The following is a 24,409-nucleotide window of genomic DNA, read 5'->3' on the forward strand; positions in this document are numbered from 1 at the left end:
GGAGTTATGAGATAATCTTGTCGGCGATCTACAGAAGACCACATGGTCTGTGTTTAGCCTTTCTTCAAATGGCTTAATATTGGAAATTAATCTTTTATGACATAAGGAAAGAAAAATGTAAATATACTGAGCTGCTGCAATGCTCTATTTGCAAAGTTAAAACTAAATCATCACATGAATTCCCAAACTAGGGCAAGCACTAGTTTTAGTCACTTTTTCCAGAGTAAGTCCTTGTATACTAACACTGTACTTTTATTGTAAACCTTTATATTTCATAGACCACTCTAAAAAAAAAGGAACATTGTGTCAACTCAAATGACAAACTCCCATCTGCTCACACTAACAAATCTTTAATGCTTTTTATTTTACAAGCTACTTTAATGTCTACAACCACATTTTAAAAGCAGATAATACCCAGAAGAATGCATAAGAAAGTTTTCTAATTTTAAAGTTAAAGGAATATTCTTAGTACCATCTCAAAGTTTTTTCCCTTTAAACATCAGCTCTCCCTCACTGGCTCTTGCTCTCAGGGCATTAGAGCACAATACATTTATTTTAATGCCATTGATTTAGGGAGCCTACAGCCTGCATCGCATCTTTTTGGATTAAAAATATTATACTTTTATAAGTGATGTACCGGAAGATATAGATTATTGTATATTTTTAGAGGTTTTTTTTTAAAAAATTTACTTAGAAAAATGAATTTTTGGAACCATAGCAAAGCTGGGGCTAACCTGGGGTTAAGCTAGAATTGTGAGGTATAGAATTCAGGTATTTTTCACCATATCCAAAAAAGTGAGCTTCACACAAATAAAGTCAAAACAACATAACAAAAAATAAAGTCACCCTCCCTTTTAGCTCCTTGGCAGCAGACAGACCCCATTTCCTGCTCCTATCTCTGTTTTCGACACTCTTGGCTTCTGATTGCAAAAAAAGGTCATTTCCAAACTCTCTTTACCCAAAACCATCTCATCCCACTTGTGGTACTTGCTTTCACTCAACTGCAGCACTGGGATATATTATATTTTAGAGATATTATTGCTGTCTCAGTGTGTCAATTTTAAAGTTCAGACTCAAGAAGTGGTCCTTCAAAAAGTGACTACATTGGCAGGTGGAATAAAGTAGATCACCCAATACACCTTTTCCACCTTCAATTAGAATGTACATTTCTATGAAAGGTTGGGGAGTCCTATGGTGTGAAAAAACAGAACTGCTTTTTTTCTTTATAAGTGTTTCAAATATGGACCACTATTATTTTTTGGCTAATTAATCTTTTGTCACTTCCCAAAGTACAGTCAGAAGCCTATTTTTCTACATATTTTAACATTTCTCATGTTTCGGGAAATTATTTGCACAGCCTAGGCCTACTATGAAACAGCTACAGTAATAGTAAAGAGTAAATGAAAGCTGAATGAACAATTCTCTAAAAGAAGGTATATATTTGGATATATTCAGCAGCACTCTGAACATTGATTTCCAGTTTGGGATTTATTTATTTTCATTTCCTGTCCAGATTAGAAAACAGCTGCCCAGAACAAAAGTGGATCACTAAATACAGCATTTATTCTTTAAAGATTTGATAGGGAAAAATGTTATTTGTAGTAAGATGTGTGTGATACAATTTCAGCCTATTACTTTCAATGTTCACGCTCTAAAATATTTCTCAAAAATAATCTATTTAATGCAACTGTGATCTCTCTGGCAATGGTTTCTCCTGTTTTGCTGAAATATGTATAGACCCTAAATATTTACCTTAGCTACACTGCTTTTATACTGGAACCTGACAATGCTTGATGCAGATTTCATTGCTGCTGAAGGAAGTCCCTTGCAAGATTTAAAGCTTCACATTTTTCATCCAGTCCAACTGAAGTTCCATGTCAAATGATAAAATCAAAGCTCCTTCACTCCAGATCCACATGGAAAGACGCTGATCATTTGGATTTCATGTATACCGCAGATGTCATAATGCCCTTACGGTTTATGATGCTCACACACAGTCGACAGAACCCTTTAACTTTAAATTCTCTCAAAATTTGTAGTTGCTTATATCTGTGGAGAAGGAACTGTCAGAAGACCAGTTGGCTTGATCTTGTTTATGCCTCCGTCCAGAATGCAGACTCTTGGATATTTGATTTGCACTAGATGAGCTGCAAACTGAAACAGATACACATAGTTAGTATGCTGTGTATTGTACTCCTTTTTCTGAGCTAAGAAATCAAAGTGAAACAGAGGATAACCTTAATAATATCCCCATATAATATCTGCATTCATCTGTGAACCCCACAACAGAATTGCTTTCCTACTAACTACTATGGCATAGCAGCCCATAATGATTTGTTTGTATGCATTGCATTGAATTTGGTGGTCGTGAAAAGTGTCACATTGGTAGCTCTGAATTCTCTTTACAGATGATGTATTGTACTGGCATCTGCAGGTCCAGTTTCCTCACCCATCGCTGTTAGGATTCCTTAACATCTGATCCAGAGGGACCATCTTCTAGTGGTGTAAAAGAGGAGATAAAATTCTCCATAGCCATCCAATTCCCAGCATCTGTCATTACAATCAGTGCTTTACCTTGACATTCAATTTCCCAACCAAATGTTGTTTGGAAAACACACAGCCATCTCCCTCCCCCACAATTTAAAAAGTCTGTACAACGTTTGTTTCCTTCCTGATTTATCATCAATTACTATCCATTTGCACAACTCATAGGAAGTATAAAGTACTAAGATTTACTTCTGTGCAGCCAACTAAATTACCAACTCCAACAGGGCAATAGCTTCCATTCAAGTGCCACCACGTGAACTGAGTTTGGCACACTAAACCGTGGCTGGAAGAATTTTTTTGTCTACTTCCCATTTAAATGACCATGACACTACAATAGCTACCAAGGCTTAAGATGATGTGGTTCACCATTACCTGCTCAATCCTAAAACAGAAAGACAGGGGCATTTCCTTTAAGGGCGGCAAACAACAACAATTAATAGTAGCAAAGTATTAAACTTCTTCCCCAGCGGGAATTTTCACCTTGTAATGAGTTTTATGACATCCTTGCTGTAAAGGCATTTTAAATATGCACATATTTCATTTTTGTACATCTGTATGTCAAACAAAGTTATTGCATTTCTTTCCAAGTGATTCAGGTTAGACTTGAATAGGGAGTGAGAATTCAGCACATGATCTGTGATCACTGAAGACTTGTTCAGACAATATAAGGGGTCACAGCTGATCACAGTCAGGGAATTCCCAGGGTCATGTCTCATGGAGGTACTACCCTAGGGAAGACCAAAGGTAAGTTACATTGGTGTGTCTTTCTCCTTCCTCATTGGCTTCTGTCAGTCAATGGAAGATTCAAAGGATTAAAAACACCATTACAGGCTATTAAGCAAGATGGGATATGTAACTGCCAAGTGATGCCAGCTTGCAACAGAGGAATAAATACCATGCATCCATGGAAAGCTCTCTGAACCAGAGCTGCTTGCGATATGCATTGATCTATTACTGAGGCATATTCAGACTCCCCCACTATCTTTACAGTCACTAACTACACACAAACACGTATATGGATGATATATGAATGTGTTTCTTTTTAAAAAAAAGAAGTACTGTGCTATATTCATCAACAATATGCTGGAAAAATTACCATACATTCTTAATGACATATATTTATCTCATGCCATATCTATACCTCATCATACCTACATCATATATCTATCACATTTTAGGCATTAATAACTCTTCAAAAGCTACATACAGTGTCTATTAATATTTTAAATTTTAACTATAAATAGGGATTTAGCACACATAATTGCTTCTCATTTAGGATTTGTACATCATACATCTTGTGCTACACGGTACTTTTGCCATGCCCCAGTAATCAGGGTATAGTTAGAAATGAGCTTTCGTTGCATATTTGACAAATGGTCCATGTAAATCCTGCTGGTGTGCTGAGGGAGCCCCACGGCAATCACACTGGAGAGGCCTGTGACAACTGGGAAACAGCAGTTGGAGTGGGGAGACCATCAGAGAAACAGAGAAAGAGAGTCTGCTAGCTGGGTGGTCTGAGAAGAGGAGTGATATTGTAGAGCGAGGAGAAGCAAGTATCCAAATAGTTAGGAGAGAGGCAGGACAGGAAAACTAACAGTGAGATGGGGACAAAGTGGCAGAGTAAGAGCTCTTGCAAGTAAAGAGTGACAGGAATTTGAGGAGGAGGCACTGATTCTAATGAAAAATTAAGTAAGAGAGTATGTGCTTGTTCTGGGAGAGAGGCTGAAGGGGTCACAGGAAGCATTTGGGAGAACTGTAGAGACCATTCATCCGGAAATTCAAAGAAATCCATTGACAGGACTTATCAAAGACCACCAGGGACAAACACCTAGGACAATATCATCACGATCATAAACTGAAGCAGCTAGATCAGGGGTCAGCAACCTATGGCACACGTGCCAAAGGCAGCACGCGAGATGATTCTGAGTGGCACTCATATTGCCTGAGTCCCGGCCACCGGTCCCAGGTGCTCTGCTGCCATCCTGGGGTCCTGGCCCCCGGCCTGGGGCTCTGCAGCCATCCCCAGCTGTGGCCCACTGCAGCTCAGCACCCCCACCTTAAAAATTGTTCCAGCACCACTGTACTGGGATATTTTTAAGTCCTGATTTGCTGCCTACATCACTATCACGTCATGTGGAACAGCACATTTGCGTTTGATGTTGTGCATGCTGTCTGTTGAGATTTTTTCCCCACTGTAAGTTGAGGGGTACATTTGACAAAATGTCAGCTCCTAAGAAAGCAAAGTTACATGCCCGTTCATTTCACTTCACAGCAACATTTGGTGGCTAAGTCGTGGCAAGGTTTTGGTGCACTTTGTAAACTGTTTTGATGCAATCAAGGCCTTTTTATAGGAAAAAGGACAAAACTACCCCAAACTGGATGATGACAAATAGCTGTGTAAGCTCATGTTTCTAACTGACATCACCGCTCACCTAAACAAACTCAACCTCTGTCTCCAGGGTGCAGGGCAAATGGTTCTGGATCTTTATGAAATCTGGACGGCATTTGTTGTAAAACTAGCAGTTTTTTCTTGGGATAGTCGAAATTCAACTTTCTACTACTTCTAACACATAAAAGAGCTATCAACACGTTGCACCGTCAGTGTCGATGAGATTGGAATGTACATGCAAGAACTGGAATCAGAATTTTCTGACAGATTTCAAGATTTCCAGCGATTTGGCCCAATACTTACTTTTCTAATTAAACCTGAAAAATTCAATGAAAGTGACTTGGATTTGTCTGTATTTAAGTGGATGGGTGTTGAAGATTTCGAAATGCAGCTTATTCCATTAAAAAGCTCAGAATTGTGGGCATCAAAGATTGGAGATCTGCGGAGTGCACTTAAAGCTACCGAGAGAGATCATGGGCCCTCTATTGTGACCTGCTGGACGTCCCTGCCAGTGAAATTTAACTGTTTGAAGAAAATTCCATTTGCAATGCTTTCAGCATTTGGATCCACATACCTGTATGAACAGGTATTTTCACACATGAAATCTGTCCTCTGTCCCTCTTGGAGCCGGTTAACAACTGATCTCTCAGAAGCCTGTGTGCAGCTTAAACTATCCAAATACGTGCCAGACATTGGAAAACTCAGCAAGGAAAAGCAAGGGCAAGGATCACGCTAAACTGATAAGATTTGCATTTTAATTTAATTTTAAATGAAGCTTCTTAAACATTTTAAAAACCTTCTTTACTTTACATACAACAATAGTTTAGTTATATATTATAGACAGAGACCGTCTAAAAACATTAAAGTGTATTACTGGCACGCGAAACCTTAAATTCGAGTGAATAAATGAAGACTTGGCACACCATTTCTGAAAGGTTGCTGACCCCTAAGCTAGATCACGTCAACCACCTCACTGTCATGTGTATACTGTCAGCTGATAGTAGGTCTGGCCAGAAAAAGGACACCCTGGTCAAAGCCTAAATCATAGCTCAGTCAGACAGGAGTAATACATGTATTAGACTCCTACCTGCATGTAATCAAGCTCCTCATAAGTCAACCAACGGAGGACAGTTGTTCCCAGTGTAGAAAGGTGATAGAGAGGCTTTGTATTCCGTCTGCCAGAGCAAGGTACAGAATCTTTCCGGTTGGGGACTTAGACAGTGACATTCCCACACCCTAACTGCTCTCTGTGGTCCCTTGTCCCCATTATTCCATGTTTTGCCTGTGGAGGTTATTGCAACTCTAGGACATTAGTAACTCATCCAGTACTGCCACAGGGGAGAGCAGGGACCATAATCCTTAAGTAGTATTTAAAGTAAAACACACACATACACACACAGAATTTTGAATGACCGTGCATGTGTTTTTCAACTCCTGATAAGCATAAAGGGAAGTGTTTGCTCTGCCAGACTATACCATTATAGAGTGGTCAACCAGGAGCATGCTTTAGGTGCTGTTCAACCTATCTCATTTAATCTCCAGCAGTCAGAGAGAACCCATCCTCTTCTTCTGGGAGACTGGAGATGTACTGTCTTCCCTGGATGTCATCCCCAGCACCCTCAACGTTGTGGGTGACAGCTGGAGGAGAGGGGCACAGACATTACTATGAGGGAGCTACCTGGCTGCCATACAAGCTCCCTCTCTAATTCCTAATCCCAGCACACCAAGAGAACTCTGCAGCCCTGGGGAACATTTGTGCTGCACAGCATCAGATGGCTTCATGCTGCAGAGCTGGAGTGTGCCAGGGTTTGACCCTAATTTAACAACTACCTGATCTGATTACTGAGGGGGGAGAGAGGACACTGCCAATTTCATGTTCTGTTATTTGTATGTTGTGTCCTGAAAGGGGAAACAGGTGTAGGATTCAGCATTAGATTATATTTAGAAGTGTTTTGTTGGCATTATCTAAAACTTCCTTCAGTCTCCCTAATTAAAATATTAACTTTTTATATTTCTCTTCTTGTATGCATTGGTACCTGCTTCTTGCAGATACGCAAGTCGGCCAGAGAGAAAAGAAAAGGAGCTTGTGCATCCCACACCACATTCATTATAAGATTGGAGATTGAATTGTACAGAAAAATGTTCTAATGCCACCTGGAATCTTATCCTGCCAAGGTACACTGCATGCAGCTTGCATTATCAAAAAAGGTGAAAGGGCTATTTCTGGCATGTGTACGGCTTGAGGGAAAGGGGAGGAAAGATTATTTCAAATATTTACATCAACTTCAAGCCTTTTTCACAACCTAACAGTTATGTACAAACATCACGTAGTAAAACTTTAAATACATGAGAAAATAAACAACACAAAGAGAAAATTAATGTTGGTCAAACACGGACTACGAATTAACAGTCTAAAAAGAGTAAAATTCCTGACATACAAATACTATGAAGTAGTGAGACCTTCTGAGCCACCGATAGATTTCTTCTATGGTGTCAGCAGCAGAAACTCTAATTTCAGAATACTAAAAATTAGTCTCCCCCATGTCCTCAGACCATTGTCTCATTCTACCACATTAATCATTGTGTATGGGCTCATATTTTCTTTTTCAAATACTCTGACAAACTATCAAACTAGGGGCCTAAAGTTAGGCACCTAAACAGTTTATTTTGCAACTAAATAAAAGTGACCTGATTTACAGAGTACTGTGAGCACAGAAGCCAAAAACTGGGGATGCTTAGTTTGGAATAACCTGTAAAACTTTTTTTAAAATGGTGCAAGCATTATTCAAATCTCCATTCCAACGATCCTTGGAACACATACAATTCTTGTGTCCCCCGCCCCCCTTCTTATAAAACTCAATCTTCACAAACAGATCATGGTTTCCTCAAATGTATCAATTACTCAGATTTACATTTTTTATATATTATGGACAGATAAAAGAGTTATTTGCAAGAATTCACTAGTTAATATTCAAAATTAGAGTTGTGTTTATTTGTCATTGTCAGAGAAAAACAGAGTTCTCATTCTTTTGGTTGGGTGCAGCAAAGTCAGATACTTTATTATCTCAATTCTCGCTTCTACAAGTCTCGCGTTATTAGGGTTACAGCTAGCCTGACTCTTGCTCACAGAAGAGACTGTTTGCATTGAAATCCCCTTCCAATCCCTGTCAGGCCTGCTCTACTTCCACATCATTGAACAACAAAAGTTGAATGGCATTGTTTTTATTTCTTGATTGGAGAAGTGTAACTTCACGAAGAGGGCTTTAAGTCTCTCAAAGAGAGGCAGCAGATAAATAGGATTACGGAATACTAAGAAATACCAGAAAAATTGAATCTCTCTCTTTTCTGGGTTACGTAGGCTTTGCTCAAGACATTATTCCAAAAATGTTAGGGCGCTATGAAATTTACTAGCTGCATGCAGAGTTAAATTTAATTTCCTCATGTCACGTTCACAGCAAATATTTGAGTGTGTGGAGGGTGCATGGACATCTTTGAATGGCTTGTTTAACCACTACCATCCCAGGTTTCTGGGGACGGATTTGGGAACCCTGCCCCTTTTCTGGGTTAAGCACCAATTAATTCCACATAAAATATGCCCTTTTCAATGTGAACTACTGAGCTGCAAATATTTAATATTTAAGCATTCTTGTGAATAAAACTCCTTTACTCAAATACTCAAAAAGAGGCATAAGCATAGTTGAAGCAAATTCATTTTAACCTAGTGTTGGATGCCATATTTCAGCAGCTGTACATACAAATATACACAGTAGGTTTGACCCTTCTTTCCATCATTTAAGTACCATCATGTATCAGGAGCCATAATGATCTCCATGGTTTAACTGGGAACCTTAGATGCCCCTATGGATCATTTATCAAACTGTGTTTATACCAGACTACTCAAAGCACTAAACCACACAGCTTTCAAGGGTACCAGTTGTATTACACTAGATGCATCATGATTTCAGAATGTATATAGTGAAGATTTCTGTGACAGAATGCAGTTTGAGCCATAATGGATTGCAGTCAGTTCCCAACTCTCTGCAGGCTGGCCATCAGGGTAATGTTTAAATTTCTCGCTTTCACAGACATTCCTGTGGCAAGGGAAAATTAAAGGGTGCGTGGGGAAGGAAGGAGGAATAGCATACTGTACCAGAATACTAAGTGAAAGAATGCTGTGACCAATAATCAGTACAAGGAAGCAAAGCCATACAAAGAATCAGAAGGCAATGAGATACTCACATTAGAGATCTCTCATATCCAAACTTTGTACTACCTGTAGATTGTTACAAGATTCCTCAAATGTTCATTTCTTTCTATTGCTTTGTAAACATACATTACAAAAGCTTCAGCTGGGGGACTGCAGGCTGTTTTACTGTAAAACAGAACCAGTAGGTTGCCCTTGATTCTAGTAAAGGAGAGTAGACATGAACTAAGCAAAGAAATTAGGCAGACACTGAATCCCACTGATTCAGAGAAGGTATTTTTAGTTCAACTACTTCTAATACTAAGGGCTTGTCTACCTGGAGACTTAGTGAGTTCAAGACTGGGTGCACACCAGCTTACCATGCACAAACTGGCCATGTGAATCCTGCTCCGCACATTAAGTTCTGCAGTTTGCTTTGACCTATTGCTGTCAAGATACTCCAGATAAATGCCATTGCACTCTGAGATTCAGGTGATGAACACATTAAAAGAAAACAATTAGCTAGGCACTGTTACTTGATAACTATTAAAACAGCATCATATACTGAAAAGGAAGAAAGGGAAGGAGTTAAGGTAAAACTTTAGCTGTAAACACACAGTATGTTAAAAATGCACTTATTGTTCTAACAAGATCAAGGAAGAATTCTTTGCATACTGAAGAAGGTACACTTTCCATTCCATAACTTCAGCTACAAAGTGATAAGTGAAAGGTGCTACACACAAGAATTTGAAACTATCCCATTCATCTACATAGATGGACAGCTATTATCTGGAATCAGATGAGGTTATATGAGCACCAACGTACATGAAAGAGAATGGCGCTGCCCTAAGCGTTGAATCTTCAATTTAGGAATGTGAAAATGCAATAGCAAACACAAACATTCCTGAGAACAGCTGAAAGTGAAAAGTAACCTAATTCCTGAGACTGTTCTTATAACACAGCTAATCTGTACCAACCAAAGCACTTCCGTGAAATCTAACTCCCCACATCAATATGGCTGAGTGGGCTATGAAACAATAATGGGGGAAAATACCATTTTAGGATTCAACAGAAAATTATCAATTGATGATAAAGTGGGTGGGTGTTTTTATTATTATTATTTATTATTATGATTATTATTATGATTATTTTATTTTTAAAAGGCCCTTAGTCATCCAGAATTTCCAAGAAGTTTAGTTCAGCCCAAAAGTCAGACGTATGTTGGTATAATTTTAACTTCAGCTATTTTCTTTTTTTGTCTAAGAATTGCTTTATTTGTTTAAAAATGTTTAAAAATTACTCAGAGACAGCCCATCTAGGGCTTAAAGGTCCTGCCCAGAGATCATGTAGTAACTCAAGTCTCCTTTTTCTGGACCATATGGATAGTGGAAGGCAAGGCCCAAATGGAGCTTCCCAGTTCCAAAACAACCTGCAAGGTTGACATCTCTGAAGGAACCCTTCAAGCATGGCATCTCCAGATCAAACTACTGGCTCAGCCCCATCCATCTTTCATGCCTTCAAATAGGGCTCGGGGGAGGTGAAGCACCAAGCTCTCTTCCCTCATGTCAGTGTTTCCCCCAAAATTCATGGGAATTTCTGGGAAGGTAAAGGTGACGGCTCCACAACTCCCCATTAGTGCCCCATTAGAACCAGAAACATCTAAGTGTAATAAAACAGATAGACAGATCAAACTCCTCCTTAAATAACCCAAACTTTCTAATAACTGTCAGAGGCATTAACCTCATCAAAGATAACAAAATAATACACATTTGGGGTTTCTGGGATGGGCTGCTTTTGATTTATGAGCTGGCAAAGGAACAGCGTGAAACTTCTCCTGAATCTGTTTCTTTTTTAACTTTATTTTTTTAACCTACTTACTAGGGGCAATGTAAGGCCTAACTAAATAAAATGTCTGTGTAGTACTGCAAACTGTAAGTACAAAGTAATTAAGGCCAGTTGTAGGGGTTAGATAACTCAGGATAACCTCCTGGCTTACAGCCCTGTATCACTCTCCTGTGATCCTGTGGCATTTGGAAGTGTAGACTAGTGATGACAGCAGCTCTCTTTTTCTCAACTTCATAAAATGTCCACTGGGAATCATATGGACTTTTATCATGTCTGCACTGGGACCATGCACATTTTATTATGTATTTGCCCCAGGGCCAGATTTACAAGGGTATTTAGGTGCGGCAATATGCAGATAGGTGCCGACGGGTATGTCTACACATTCAGCTGGAATTTACACCTCCAACTCGAGGAGACAGCTAAAACCAGAGGTGGTGCAAGTGACATGAGGGGCCAGCCATCTTGAGTGTGTACCTAGTGTCTTGGATAGATATGCCCTCAGGGCAGCTAGTCCCTCCCCTATCACTCACAGTGCCCGGCTACATTCTACATTTAGCAAGCTAATAGGATCATAGCTAGTGCAGATAGGTCTCTTCAAGCTGGAACTGACATCTCCAGCTCAAAGTGTAGACGTAACCTAAGATGCTTAGGCACTTTTGTAAATCCAGCTAGGTGCCTACTTGCATATTAAGGCACTTAAATACACTTGTAAATCTGGCTCTCGGTGTTTAAAAAAAAATAGGACCCTTGGTTAATATTTTACCCATGTGAAAGTTCAGGTATTTCTGTTTGTTTTTTAATTAAGTTAGTAGGGTGTTCATGTATCAAAATATGGGTTTATAAACAGGAAAGTAGCACCAACCTTTACCCTGGGGAGACTAGCCTCTTTGGCTGGGGTTTTCAAGAGAGCGTAAAGGAGTTAGGCATCAAAATCCCATTGCAATTCAGTGGAAGTTGGGCACTTAACACCCTTAGGTTCCTTTGAAAATCCCCAGCCTCCATATAATCAAAACCATCAAACTTTTCAGTACGAAATTCAATACTTTAAACACACAATGCAACGTCTTTAGTGCAGTACTAAGATAATTAGGAACAAGAACATTCATTAACATTGGTAATTATACACTGACTACCTTACCTGCTGACTTGAACATCGATTTTAAATGTGATTTAATTATTTAAAAATAATTATTTTAAAATTTAAATGTAACAGCTAGATGCTTATGTTTTAAACTTTGTTGATTTTCAGAAGTGTGGCAAGCAATTATCGAACAGTACTATGCAACACTCAGTCTTCGGTCATATAAAGAATGTAGCCAGCAAAAATGCACTCTGATAATTGTCTCTCAATGCCATAAAATAATCTGTTTTCAGTTGCTACCTATTTCCTCCCCACCTCACTTTTTTTTTTAAAGCAAAAGGAAAGGTTCCCATGTGAAAGCTTCACCATGCAAACTCAGACAATATGTCATTTTCATAAGGTAAAAGACATTTTCTTGGGCCAGGAATAGGTCATACTAAAGAGAGGTTGAACTTAAATCTTTCTTTGTGCTTTGTAAAGAGGCAAGAAGACCTATACAAAACCCAGATTATTTGTCTTTGCTTTGGAGATAATTCATAGATCTTATCTCATAGCTACTCCTGACTGATGAGAATTATTACAGTATTATGGTACAACAGCTTGCAAGAGGAATTTAAAAAATGATCTACATAATGGATTAATAATAAAGCAACGACTTTACCAGGTCAAAATAATCAATGTAACAATCAAAAGTTCAAACACCATGACTCACCAGCCATAGTGAGATCCTAACACTATTCCCAGCGTTCTATCCAACAATATTTTCCCACAGTAACAAAAAGGTAAGGTCTAATTATTATCAACAACAGATTAAGAACATTACTATACTAAATCTGCCTTCTTGTTAAAGAGATTGCTTCACTGCTGAGAAATGATCGGCTGGTGATTGAAGATTACAGGGCTAGGCTAGTATAATCTGTAGTATTACTATCAGGGCAAAAATGGTCTGAAAACATTTTTTCCAATTAAATATTTAACTAAAAATAAGAAATGCATTAAATAATCTGGGCAAGTCAGGAAAATGGTAAACTTTCTCCAAGAACACCAGCCCAGGTAGTAGTGTATGTCACTATTAAGGCTAAGCCACTAACTCACTCTCTGACATTGGTCAAGTCACTTGATCTCTTCTAACTACAGTCAACCTGGCTGTAACACAGATAAAAGCAGGACTTCGTTAAAAATAAACACCCCCCCACAGGTAATGCATCAGAATTGATATTTTTGGGTAAATAAATGGTGCACTCCTTCCCACAAAACTAGCCCCTCGCCACATTTCTGTGACTAACACCATTGATCCATCTTTAGCTCACTGACTCTCAAACTTTGATCAATGATTTAAATATGCATTGAAATTCCATCAGCCACAAACTAAGCAAGAGCTGCTGTTGTGCATATCCAAAATCAGCTTAACCATTATACGCTCCACTTCAGTTATCCAGTATCCATGCTGGAATTTAAGAGTCCATTTCCCATGTACAAATGTCGGGAGGGGATGTTTAGGACATTAATTAGCATGAGAGTGTAAGGCATTGTCATTCCAGTCATTTAAAGGTTGTTTGCTCAGTCTCAATTCAGACTGTTTAACTCTCTCCCATCACCCTTTTTTCTTAGTGGTTTCCTGCTGTTCCTAGATATAGGCCATTATTTGGCCAGTAAGGAAGGCTCAGTATTCACCCAGAAGTTGCAAAACTGACATCAAATTACAGCCATCCTCAAGGCCACAAACATTCCAGGGGGCCAGCATGGCTTAATCCTGGCCTACGGAAGTGTTTAAATGAAGCCAAAACAGAACTAGTTTCTTTACCATTGCTGTGTTCCTGCTTCTCCTGCTGAAAGCAATGTTTTTGTCTATATGGAAAGAAAGCACTTTCTAAAGCCAGTCTAAGTGTTTCATCACGGGGAAGCTAAACCAAGAACAAAGGATGCAAATAGAAAAGGAAGAAATCTATTCAGAGACAGTCAACTTTGGATGCATTGTACTGATATAAAGCAAGATATTAAAAAAATTAAAATGAGATCTTCCACTTTCTAATTACAGTTATTCAGTCACATTGTTCAGCAGTATTTTTCATATCCATTCCTTCTGTCCTGTATATATTTAATCGATACATCTAAACTACCTGATCATTTTAGAGCCTTTTTTGGATTAGGCACTAACAAAAACTGTAGGTGCTCACATCAAAGGATTAAACAATTAGTGGCCAATTCATTTTTACTTGGAATAGTTTGCCACTTGACACTTAAAAATTAAGAGCTTATTACAACTTTTCATTCAAATTTTGTTTGGTTTTACACTTTTATTTGCTGTTTTTCATATTAGTGACTTGAACATGGAACAATGAGCTAGTTAAACAACAAAATAATAGCTACTATTTTGGACAAGTCCAGTCCCATGCCCCCAATTTCAACGTGGTGAAATACATCTTCAAACATTTGAATAGAATGAAGTTGGTATTGCCATGTTTTTATAGAGAGATGCAGAAACACATGCTATGGATTTATGAACCTTCTAAGCAGAGGCAATCTGATACATGTACCAGCCATAAAGAGCTAATAGAGATAGTTTTAATGAGTCTCTACAAGTGAGGTTCCAGTACTTGATTGATTTGTGGGGCAAAAATATTGGTCAGTGCAAGTATTTTATGAAAATCCTTTTCTTTGGTCAGTTTCTCTGTTGCTATTAAGAACTCCATGGGAAGCAGTAAGGTTATCAAGAATCATAAAACAAAACCAATATGAACAAAGTTACATTTTTCAAAATATATTAAATAGATTATTGACAATGTTACAGATAACCACAAACACTGTGTTTCCTTAGATTGCAGAGCGCATGTCTTTGGGGATGGGGTAGCACAGGTACCTTTCATGCTGGTTAGTGGGTTTAGTTCTCAGTCTAGTAGGGGTGGGGTAAATTTTTCAAGCCCTGCCTAGGGCAGAATGGACAATAAATAAAAACTTGAGTTTGAAATCTGATATGGCAGCAAGAAGGCCAACGTGACTCTGGGTAGTATACAAAGTGGCATCACATCATGCAAAAAGGGAAGTACAGGACCCTTCAGACAGATGACTGATGGAGAGCCCAAATCCTTAAGTCTTTACTCAGTCTTTACTTAAGACAACTCCCATTGGTAGTTTGCTCAGTTTTTTCTTTGATCTATTGTTTAATTAGTACCCATGTTGCTTTTATGTTTCAAATAAAGTGTTTCCAAAAATGATCCTTCAAGACAACTGCTGAGAACTGATTTACAAATGTGTGGGATGTCTTCAATAATGAGACTCATCATTGATACACCAGGGCATTTTTTCTTCTCTGTCCCCTTTTCCCAGGAAGTCGTTGAATGGTAAAGCTCTTATTAAGATAGATGATGATGTTTAGTGGTTTAAAATGTAATTGTTGAAAGCTGCTGCGTAACCCACCATCAAATACTTAAAACATCCATTAAATCATCTCCACTTGGCATTTAACATTTTATGCATTTTGCACTTGTTCCTCTGGGGAAGGATTTATGTATTCAGCCATTTAGTGAGCTATTGTGATTATTTAAATTGATTTTCACATTGAAATATTTATCATAGACTTACTCAGTTCTAATGCATATAACTGCACATGCCAAGATACTTACCGATCTGAGACTATTCTAGATCTGCTGCATAGTCAGCCCACATATTACCTCTGTTTGGTACCATCCAAGTGAATAGATATTTATCACTGAATTTATTTTGTAAGTGACCAACACGGACATTTCTATTTATATTCCCCCTCCTTTAGGGATATAGTGAAGTGCTTCAAACAAATCCAAAAAACAGATGCATTCTGTTGCTATTAGCCATATGAAGAGTCACCGGTAGTTCACGGCATTCTAATCTTCCCTATCAGGTCTTGAACTCATGTCCTTTCTGAGGGCACAGACTTAGAGATTTTGATGAAACTAAGTTATACTGTTTCCCAGAAAGGAATTTTGAGAGGTAAGATAATTTGTCAAAGACCTTTACTAACAAAAGGAAAGTTTCCAATTTAATTTCCCTTCAGAAGAAAAATGTCAAGAGAAGCACTTCCACTCCTCATTGGCTTGTAAAGTCATTAATGTCCGGACACAGAAATAAAGAGGCAAGTCTGATGACTGCCTCCACATGCTTAAAAAAAATGGTTACTCACCTTTGTAACTGATGTTCTTCGAGATGTGTTGCTCATCTGCGTGCACGGCTGTCGAAGAATTTTTACCCTAGCACCACCCAGTGGGTCAGCTGTGGAGCCCCCTGAAGTGGCGCTCGATATATACCCCAGTCGACCCAGCGCCTCCTCAGTTCCTTCTTGCCGGCTACTCCAACAGAGGGGAAGGTGGGCGGGTTTGGAATGGATATGAGCAACACATCTCGAAGAACAACAGTTACAAAGGTGAGTAACCGTTTTTTCTTCTTCGAGTGCTTGCTCATATAGATTCCAATTAGGTGACTCCCAAGCCTTACCGAGGCAGTGGGGTCAGAGTGAAGCACCGTGGATTGTAGGACTGCTCTACCAAACGCCGCATCGTCTCTGGCGTGCCAGACGATGGCATAGTGCGAAGCAAAAGTGTGTACCGAGGACCACGCTGCGCTCTGCAGATCTCCTGGATCGGCACCTGCGCCAGAAAAGCCACTGACGAGGCCTGGGCCCTTGTGGAGTGAGCAGGGAGGGGCAGGGTCAGTACACCGGCCAGATCATAGCGAGCGCAGATGCAGGACGCGATCCATGAAGAGATCTGCTGAGAGGAGACCGGGCGGCCTTTCATCCGGTACACCACTGCAACGAAGAGCTGGGTCGTCTTCCCGAACGGCTTCGTATGCTCAATGTAATGTAGAAGGCAAGGGCCCTACGGACATCGAGGGAGCGCAGCCGCTGTTTCTGGCGACTGGCATGTGATTTTGGATTAAAAAACGGGAGAAAAATGTCCTGGCTGATATGGAAGGCCAATACCACCTTGGGAAGAAAGGCCAGGTGAGGCCGAAGCTGCAACTTAACTTTATGGAAGATCGTGTAGGGTAGTTCAGAGGTAAGGGCTCTGAGTTCGGAGAGACGCCACCAGAATCACTCGCGCCCTGTCCCTGCGTACTTTGAGCAGGACCTTGTGCACAAGGGGGAACAGGGGAAAGGCATAAAATAGTCGACTCATTCACAGGAGCAGGAAGGCATCTGTGAGAGAGCCCGGGGAGCGGCCTTGGAGGGAGCAGAAAGCCGGGCATTTCCGATTGCTGAGGGAGGCAAACAGGTCGACCTGAGGAAACCCCCACCTTTGGAAGATGGGGTGGATGACATCTGGTCAAAGCGACCACTCATGGGAGTGGAAGGACCTGCTCAGGTGGTTCGCCAGCGTGTTCTGGACCCCGGGTAGAAAGGACACCACCAGGTGAATGGAGTGGGCTATGCGGAATTCTCACAGTCGAATGGCTTCCTGACAGAGGGGGGAGGAACGGGCCCCATCCTTGTTTGTTGATATAGAACATGGCCATGGTGTTGTCTGTGAGGACCGCCATACAATGACCCTGCAGCCACTCCTGGAAGGCTTGACAGGCAAGGCGCACCGCCATCAGCTCCCGGACGTTGATATGAAGGGAGAGCACGGACGGGGGCCATAGGCCCTGCGTCTGAATGTCCCTGAGGTGGGCACCCCATCCCAGGGCTGACGCATCCGTGACCAGGAACAAGGAGGACTGTAGGCTGCGAAAAGGGACTCCTTCACATACCATCCGGGGATTTACCACCAGCGGAGGGAGACCAGGACCTGCACCAGGACAGTGACCATCAAGTTCAGGCTGTCTCAACCTGGGCGATACACTGATGCTAGCCAGGCTTGTAACGGGTGGAGTCGAAGTCTGGCGTGCCTGGTCATGTATGTGCAGAAAGCCATGTGGCTGAGAAGACGCATTGCTGACAAGGTTGGGAAGCTCTGAAGGCTCCGGACAAGGCCCATTATAGCCTGGAAATGAGCGTCCGGCAGGAGGGCTCGTGCCAGCACGAAGTCCAGAACTGCCCCAATGAATTCTATTCTCTGGGTCGGTTCTAGTGTCAACTTTGCCACGTTGAGAAGGAGGCCTAACCGACTAAACGTGTCCGTGACCAAGCAGAGGTGGGACTGCACCTGTTCTCTGGTGCGTCCCCGGATAAGCCAGTCGTCGAGGTAAGGGTATATATGCTCCCGCCGTCGACAAAGGAAGGCTGCCATGACTGCCATACATTTGGTGAACACTTGGGGAGCCGTGGAGAAACCGAAGGGAAGGGCAGTGAACTGATAGTGTTCGTGGTTGACCACAAAGCGGAGGAGGCGTCTGTGTGCCGGATGAATCGCTATGTGAAAATACGCGTTCTTCATGTTGAGGGTTGCGTACCAGTCTCCAGGGAAGGTATAATGGTGCCCAAGACCACCACGCGGAACTTCAACTTTACCATGAACTTGTTGAGTCCACGCAGGTCCAGAATGCGCCAAAGCCCACCCTTTGCCTTGGGGATTAGGAAGTATCGAGAGTAAAACCTACTGCCCCTTAGCTCCCTCGGAATCTCCTCGATCGCCCCCATGGCGAGGAGCATCTGAACCTCCTGAATAAGGAGTTCCTCGTGAGAAGGGTCCCTGAAGAGGGACAGGGAGGAAGAAAATTGGAGAAAGTATCCCACTTCCGCCGTGCAGAGAACCCAGCAGTCTGTGATTATGTGAGACCAAGCATGGTGGAAATGGGATAAACAATTCAAGAAAGGTGGGGTAGGATCCTGAACAAAGTCCGGTACATCGTCCTCGGGCATCCTTTCAAAAGGCCTATTTTGAGCCTGACAAAGACTTGGACAGACCCTGGCCTTGCCCAGACTGGGGGTTGGAGGGCTTCCTCCTGCCATTACGCCCCCGCCTCCTATAGAAATCCTGACTCAGCCGAGGAGGAGGATAGGAGCATTGTTGCGGCTGCTGGGGTTTGAAGGATTTCCGCTGGGTAGCCGGTGTGTGCATGCCCAGGGACTTCATTATCGCCCTTGAGTCCTTAAGGCTTTGTAGCCTTGAATGGGTCTTTTCCGAAAACAGGCCCTCTCCATCAAAGGGGAGGTCCTGCAGTGTTTGCTGAAGTTCCGGTAGCAGGCCAGAGGCTTGCAGCCAGGAGATACACCTCATCGCGATCCCTGAGGACAAAGTACGTGCGGCGGAGTCCGCAGCATACAGCGAGGCCTGCAAGGAGGGCCGTGCCACTGTTTTGCCTTCTTCCGCCAAAGCCCCAAACTCTTCTCTGGACTCTGGAGGTACTAACTCCTTAAACTTCAGCATGGAGTTCCAGGAGTTAAAATTGTAACGACTCAGGAGCGCCTGCTGATTAGCGATCCTGAGCTGAAGTCCCCCTGAGGAATAAACTTTGCGCCCAAACAAATCAAGGTGCTTGGCATCCTTTGATTTGGGTGCTGGGGCCTGCTGGCCATGCCGTTCTTTTTTATTTGTTCACAGCGAACAGGGCAGTGGGTGGTTGAACAGATAATCATACCCCTTCGAGGGGACAAAGTATTTTCCGCTCCACTCCCTTAGCAGTCGGGGTGATGGATGCAGGTGTCTGCCAGATTGTCCTGGTGGTGGTTTGGATGGTCCGAATAAGGGGTAGGGCCACCCTTGATGGAGCTTCCGCAGACAGAATATCCACCACAGGGTCCTCCACCTCTATCACCTCCTCCGCCTGCAGGTTCATATTCCATGCCACCCTGTGCAGGAGGTCCTGGTGGGCACGGAGGTCTATTGGAGGGGGACCCGAGACTGTAGTGCCTGCCACCGCCTCATCGCCTTGCGGAGCCGGGGCCGGCTGTCCTGTGCCAGCGATCTCAGGGCCCGGACTAGGAATCGGTGTTGGAGAAGATCCTGCAGCAGGGAGAAGAGCCGCCACAGTCTCCATGCCCACTGGGGTGGGCTGACTGATGGTAGCCTCTGGCACTCGTGGCTCGGACAGGGCTGATTGAGAAGCCCCAGATGGAGCACCCTGGGCCTGGTGGTAACGCCCAGGACATCCAAAATGGCCAGAATGGGCCCTTGAGCGGGACCCTGCTCCTGCGCCTGCCAAGGCCCAGCCCCTGACTCTAGACGGCTATGATCCAAATGGCGACGGTCTGAGAAATGTGACCAAAGAACAAGAAGCAGAACGTGAGGGCCACAGTGGAGCCGAGCAGATCTGCACTGGGTCATGTCGACGAGGCAATGGGGAACGGTGCCGCGATGCTGGGGAGCGGCGCCGGGACCTGGAACGGCACCTGGATCTGGGCCCAGATGATGACCAGATGAGAGCGGCGTCAGGTCCGGGATCTGCTCCTCGACAACGACCGGTGGGCAGAGCGGTACCAGGACTGGCGACTGGAGTCGGAGCGGTGCCGCGAGTACAACCGGCGCCGCCAAGGAGAGTGGCGCCGGGACTGCGAGTGGTGGCGGGAGCAGGAACAATGTTGAGAACGGGATCGTTGCGGCAGCTTGACTGATGGTGCCGATGGGTGGATTAGGGCCAGCTTGCCCCGGGACAGTGCCGCACGTACAGGCACCGGTGCCTTGGCATGTAGCTGAGGGGATGTTGATGCCATCATGGCAATAAGATCCCTTGCAGCTGCAAAAGTATCCGGGGTAGACAGCAACTGGACCTTAGCTGCGTGTCGGGGAGTCCAGGGGTACCAGACTCAACGGCTCTCCCCTCGGGGCCGGAGTCAACGGTGCTGAAGCCGTAAGCTGTGCCCCTAGATGCCTCCCCTGTGGGATGCGTCTCCATGGGCAGTTCCAGGGAGGCTGGTCTCTGTGGAGGTGGGCCATCCTTTTCCGGTGTCGCTTCTGGCCAGGAGAATGGGAGCAGTGCTGGGACGATGATGTCGGTTGCGGTGCCGGGGAGCGGTGCCAGATCTTGGCGCGCCGCAGGAGGCTGAGGGCTAAGAGCTGCCTCCATGAGGAGCAGCTTTAAACGAAAGTCCCACTCCTTCTTAGACTGGGTCAAAACCCTTTGCAGATCCTGCACTTCTCTGCTTGATGAGACTCCCCCAGACACTTCAGGCAAGAGAGTCATGGGGGTCGCCCGTTGGCATGGGCTTAGAGCAGGAACTGCAGGGCTTGAATCCCGGAGCCTTGGCATGAGCCCAAGAGAAGAATTGGGGAAGAGGGGAAAGACCCCCCAACCCCACTAACACTAAGTAAATCAACTATAACTATCAAACAACTATAACTATCAACTATTAGGCATACGCTAGGGAGAGTGGAGAACAGCGAAGCAGGACTCCACAGTTCCAACGACCGTCACGGGTGGTAAGAAGGAACTGAGGGGGCGCTGGGTCGGCTGCGGTATATATCGAGCACCATGAAGGCGCCACTCCAGGGGGCTCCACAGCTGACCCACCAGGTGTTGCTAGGGTAAAAATTCTCCGACACCTAATTGGAATCCATATGAGCAAGCACTCAAAGAAGAACAGAGACACTTCACCACTGTCAGCGACAGCAGCATATTTAAAGGGATGTGCCTTTTTCTCCTTAGCGCTTGGGGCAGACTGACCCAAGGATGCCCAGAATATTGAAAGCCTGATCAGTAAGTGCCAGTATTCTTCCTGGCTGGGTATAATTTTTCATTTTCTTTAGACTTGAAACCGTTCTTCTTTATTCCCCCTTTTCATGGATGTTCCATTTTATAATTCTACAGAGATGGCAAGAAGACCAAGCCATTTCACAAAACTAGCTCTCTCTATTGCAAATTCAGAAACTGGCCATTTTGAAAATGCACTTTTTAAAGCTGTGAGACAATTATCTCTTTTTTAGCAATCCCTTTTCATCAAACACTGACATTTTCCAGACATTGAATGTTTAAAAGAAATACAAATCCTTTTCTCTTTAACTGGAAAGAGGCAAAAAAACCCACCAAACCACCCTACACAAATCAGGGCTTCCCAAAACGTGTGTTTGGCATCAATTTCCCAAGTAAAAGACAGGGATATTTATTTTTTGGAGCCTGAAAATTAACATTCAGGCCCTGGACATTATTTAAGAAAGGCCATACTGGGTCAGACCAAAGGTCCATCTAGCTCAGTGTCCTGTCTTCCAACAGTGGCCAATGCCAGGTGCCCCAGAGGGAATGAACAGAACAGGTAAGCACCAAGTGATCCATCCCCTGCCGCCCACTCCCAGACTCTGGCAAACAGAGGCTAGGGACACCATCCCTGCCCACCTTGGTTAGTAGCCACTGATGGACTTATCCTCCATAAATGTATTTAGAGTTAGTATATGTTATAGCTATAAACTTACAGAAGCCGTGTTCTTCACCACATGTCCTACAATCACAACAACTCTTCCTTTGAAGCTCTGGAGCGTGGCAGTAGCAGGGCACTGGACGAGCTCTCCTTCCGTGGTGAATGCTGAGCCAAATGGAATGTTGATGCTGCCTGAAATGTGGCCACGATTAAAGCTGACGGGCAACACAGTTAAGGGAAATATGAAAAAAGAAACCGGATACACCCACACCTGCTGAACAGGACGTAGCTCAGTGGGGCTGGGGTCTCTAAGTGCTACCACAATACAAACAAACAACCAAGAGTGAACCCAGCTCTCAGATTTGTATTTACGCACCACTCCCATTGAAGTCAATGTGACTTTCAATTTTAGCACAGAATTTGGATGATATAGTTTTAACTCATACCTGTAAAAGATGAACTTTTTTTGGTATTTTTTTTCTCTTCATTTCTAATACCAATGATATATGTAAATGAAACAAACTGTCTAATGTATAAGCAGCTCCCGCCTCCTCCCCCCTGGCTGATGTGACACAGGCTAATTTGTTCTTACTGGATTAGCATATATCAAGAACCTCATTTATTGTTTACCCATATTGAAAACAACAGCTGCCACATCACAGGAAAACTAATAGCATGAAGATTTATTTGCTGTTTAAAAAGTGACAGATGGAATCATTTCGAATTCTGCAGTGGTCAATGAGTACTTAGTTTCACAGGAGGAAGCAGAGATTTATGCTCAGGGACACATCATTCTGTCTGTTTTATCAGCATGCAGCCTTGTAAAGGTTTAACTTACCCTTAAACAGCCATGAAACACTTCCAAAATAACTACTTTGCCCTCACTACAGTAGTTAACCCTTTAGATATCAAGTACTATGAACTCAAAGCTTCTACCACAAATTAAAGTGTCAGCAATTGCTCCTTGTGAAGTTCATGTGTGTGAGTGTCAGTCTTTGATACGGTGCTGGAGATGGCTTTTTCATAAAACCAACTCAGGAGTCCCATTTTGTTTTTTACTAATTCCTTTTAAAACAAGTTTTATCCATAGCATGCAATTATATCAATGCAGTGATATGTTTCTCTCTCAGAGAAACTGAAGTGCACAGAAATAGAACCCCAAACCAATCTCAAATGGATTGTTGAGCATCTCAAAAATCTACACATTTCTGCATTGTTTTACGTTAGTCCTACCATTCTGAAATTGCCCTCATTTAAACGCTAAGATATGAAGTATGAACAAAATCTCAGCTAACTAAAAATGGAAGAACATTTCCCAAACTGAAATTGAACTCAAAACTGAAGTTTGAAAGAGTTTGTTTAATTTATTATTTGCTTATTCTTAAAATTTTCACAAGCATCTGCATCTCTTAGTTTCAACAGAAACTTAAGCACTGCAAGAAGTTCCAGTGAAGTGTAGGACTGTTCTGGGGTTAATACACTGAACTGGGAATCAGATGATTGGGGTTCTATTCTTGGCTCCACTACTGACTCAATGAGAAGCATTTACTCTGTTTACTTCAGTTTCCACATCTTTAAAATTGGGATATTACTTGCCTACTTCACAGAGGTTTTGAGAGTGTTATTTAATATTTTAAAGTTCTTATAGGTTTTCAGACAAAAGGTGCTAGACAATTTCTTATTTACAGCCTTATTAAAATCAAGAAATTCTGTGTATCGTATGGGACACCTATGAAAGGGTTAGTATGTAAAAGCCAACAACTCCTAGAAGTTGTTAGGTAAAGTCTGGATGCACAAAAGGAGCTAAGTCCCTAAGTCCCAGTTCTGGCACCACTATGATGCACAAAACTTCTGCTGAAGCTTGCAGGTGCTTACACTCAGTTGGCACCTAAGTTTTTGTAGTACAAGTTCCCTAGCCACGTATGTTCCTGTCTCTGCAGGATATGTGTACTGCTTCCTCTCTCTGGGTCTCCAGACACCTATCATCCACCTAAGCCCCAGAGTGATTCACAAACCACGGGAAGACAGGTGTTCAGCCATCTAAGTTGCCTGATATGGTAGGTACACCTCTACCCCAATATAACACGACCCGATATAACACAAATTCGGATATAACGTGGTAAAGCAGCGCTCTGGGGGGCGGGGTGGGGTTGCGCGCTCTGG

General features: G+C 42.7%; 1 protein-coding gene across 4 annotated transcripts in view; it reads right to left on the bottom strand.

The window, feature by feature from the left end:
- Positions 1 to 1,366: 1,366 nt before the first annotated feature.
- Positions 1,367 to 24,409, bottom strand: part of TBCK (TBC1 domain containing kinase) — a 180,116-nt gene continuing 157,073 nt past the window's right edge. For all 4 annotated transcript variants that reach the window (XM_024206568.3, XM_024206570.3, XM_024206571.3 and 1 more), the window contains exons 25-26: positions 22,302 to 22,461; positions 1,367 to 2,154 (exon numbers count right to left, since the gene is read on the bottom strand). In XM_024206568.3, coding sequence (XP_024062336.1) covers positions 2,044 to 2,154; positions 22,302 to 22,461 — 271 coding nt within the window. In that variant the 3' untranslated portion in view covers positions 1,367 to 2,043. The remainder of the gene's footprint in view (positions 2,155 to 22,301; positions 22,462 to 24,409) is intronic.

The sequence above is a fragment of the Terrapene carolina genome, unplaced genomic scaffold, assembly GCF_002925995.2.
Source record: "Terrapene carolina triunguis isolate 2854851 unplaced genomic scaffold, T_m_triunguis-2.0 Scaffold706, whole genome shotgun sequence".
Classification (NCBI taxonomy): Eukaryota; Metazoa; Chordata; order Testudines; family Emydidae; genus Terrapene; species Terrapene triunguis.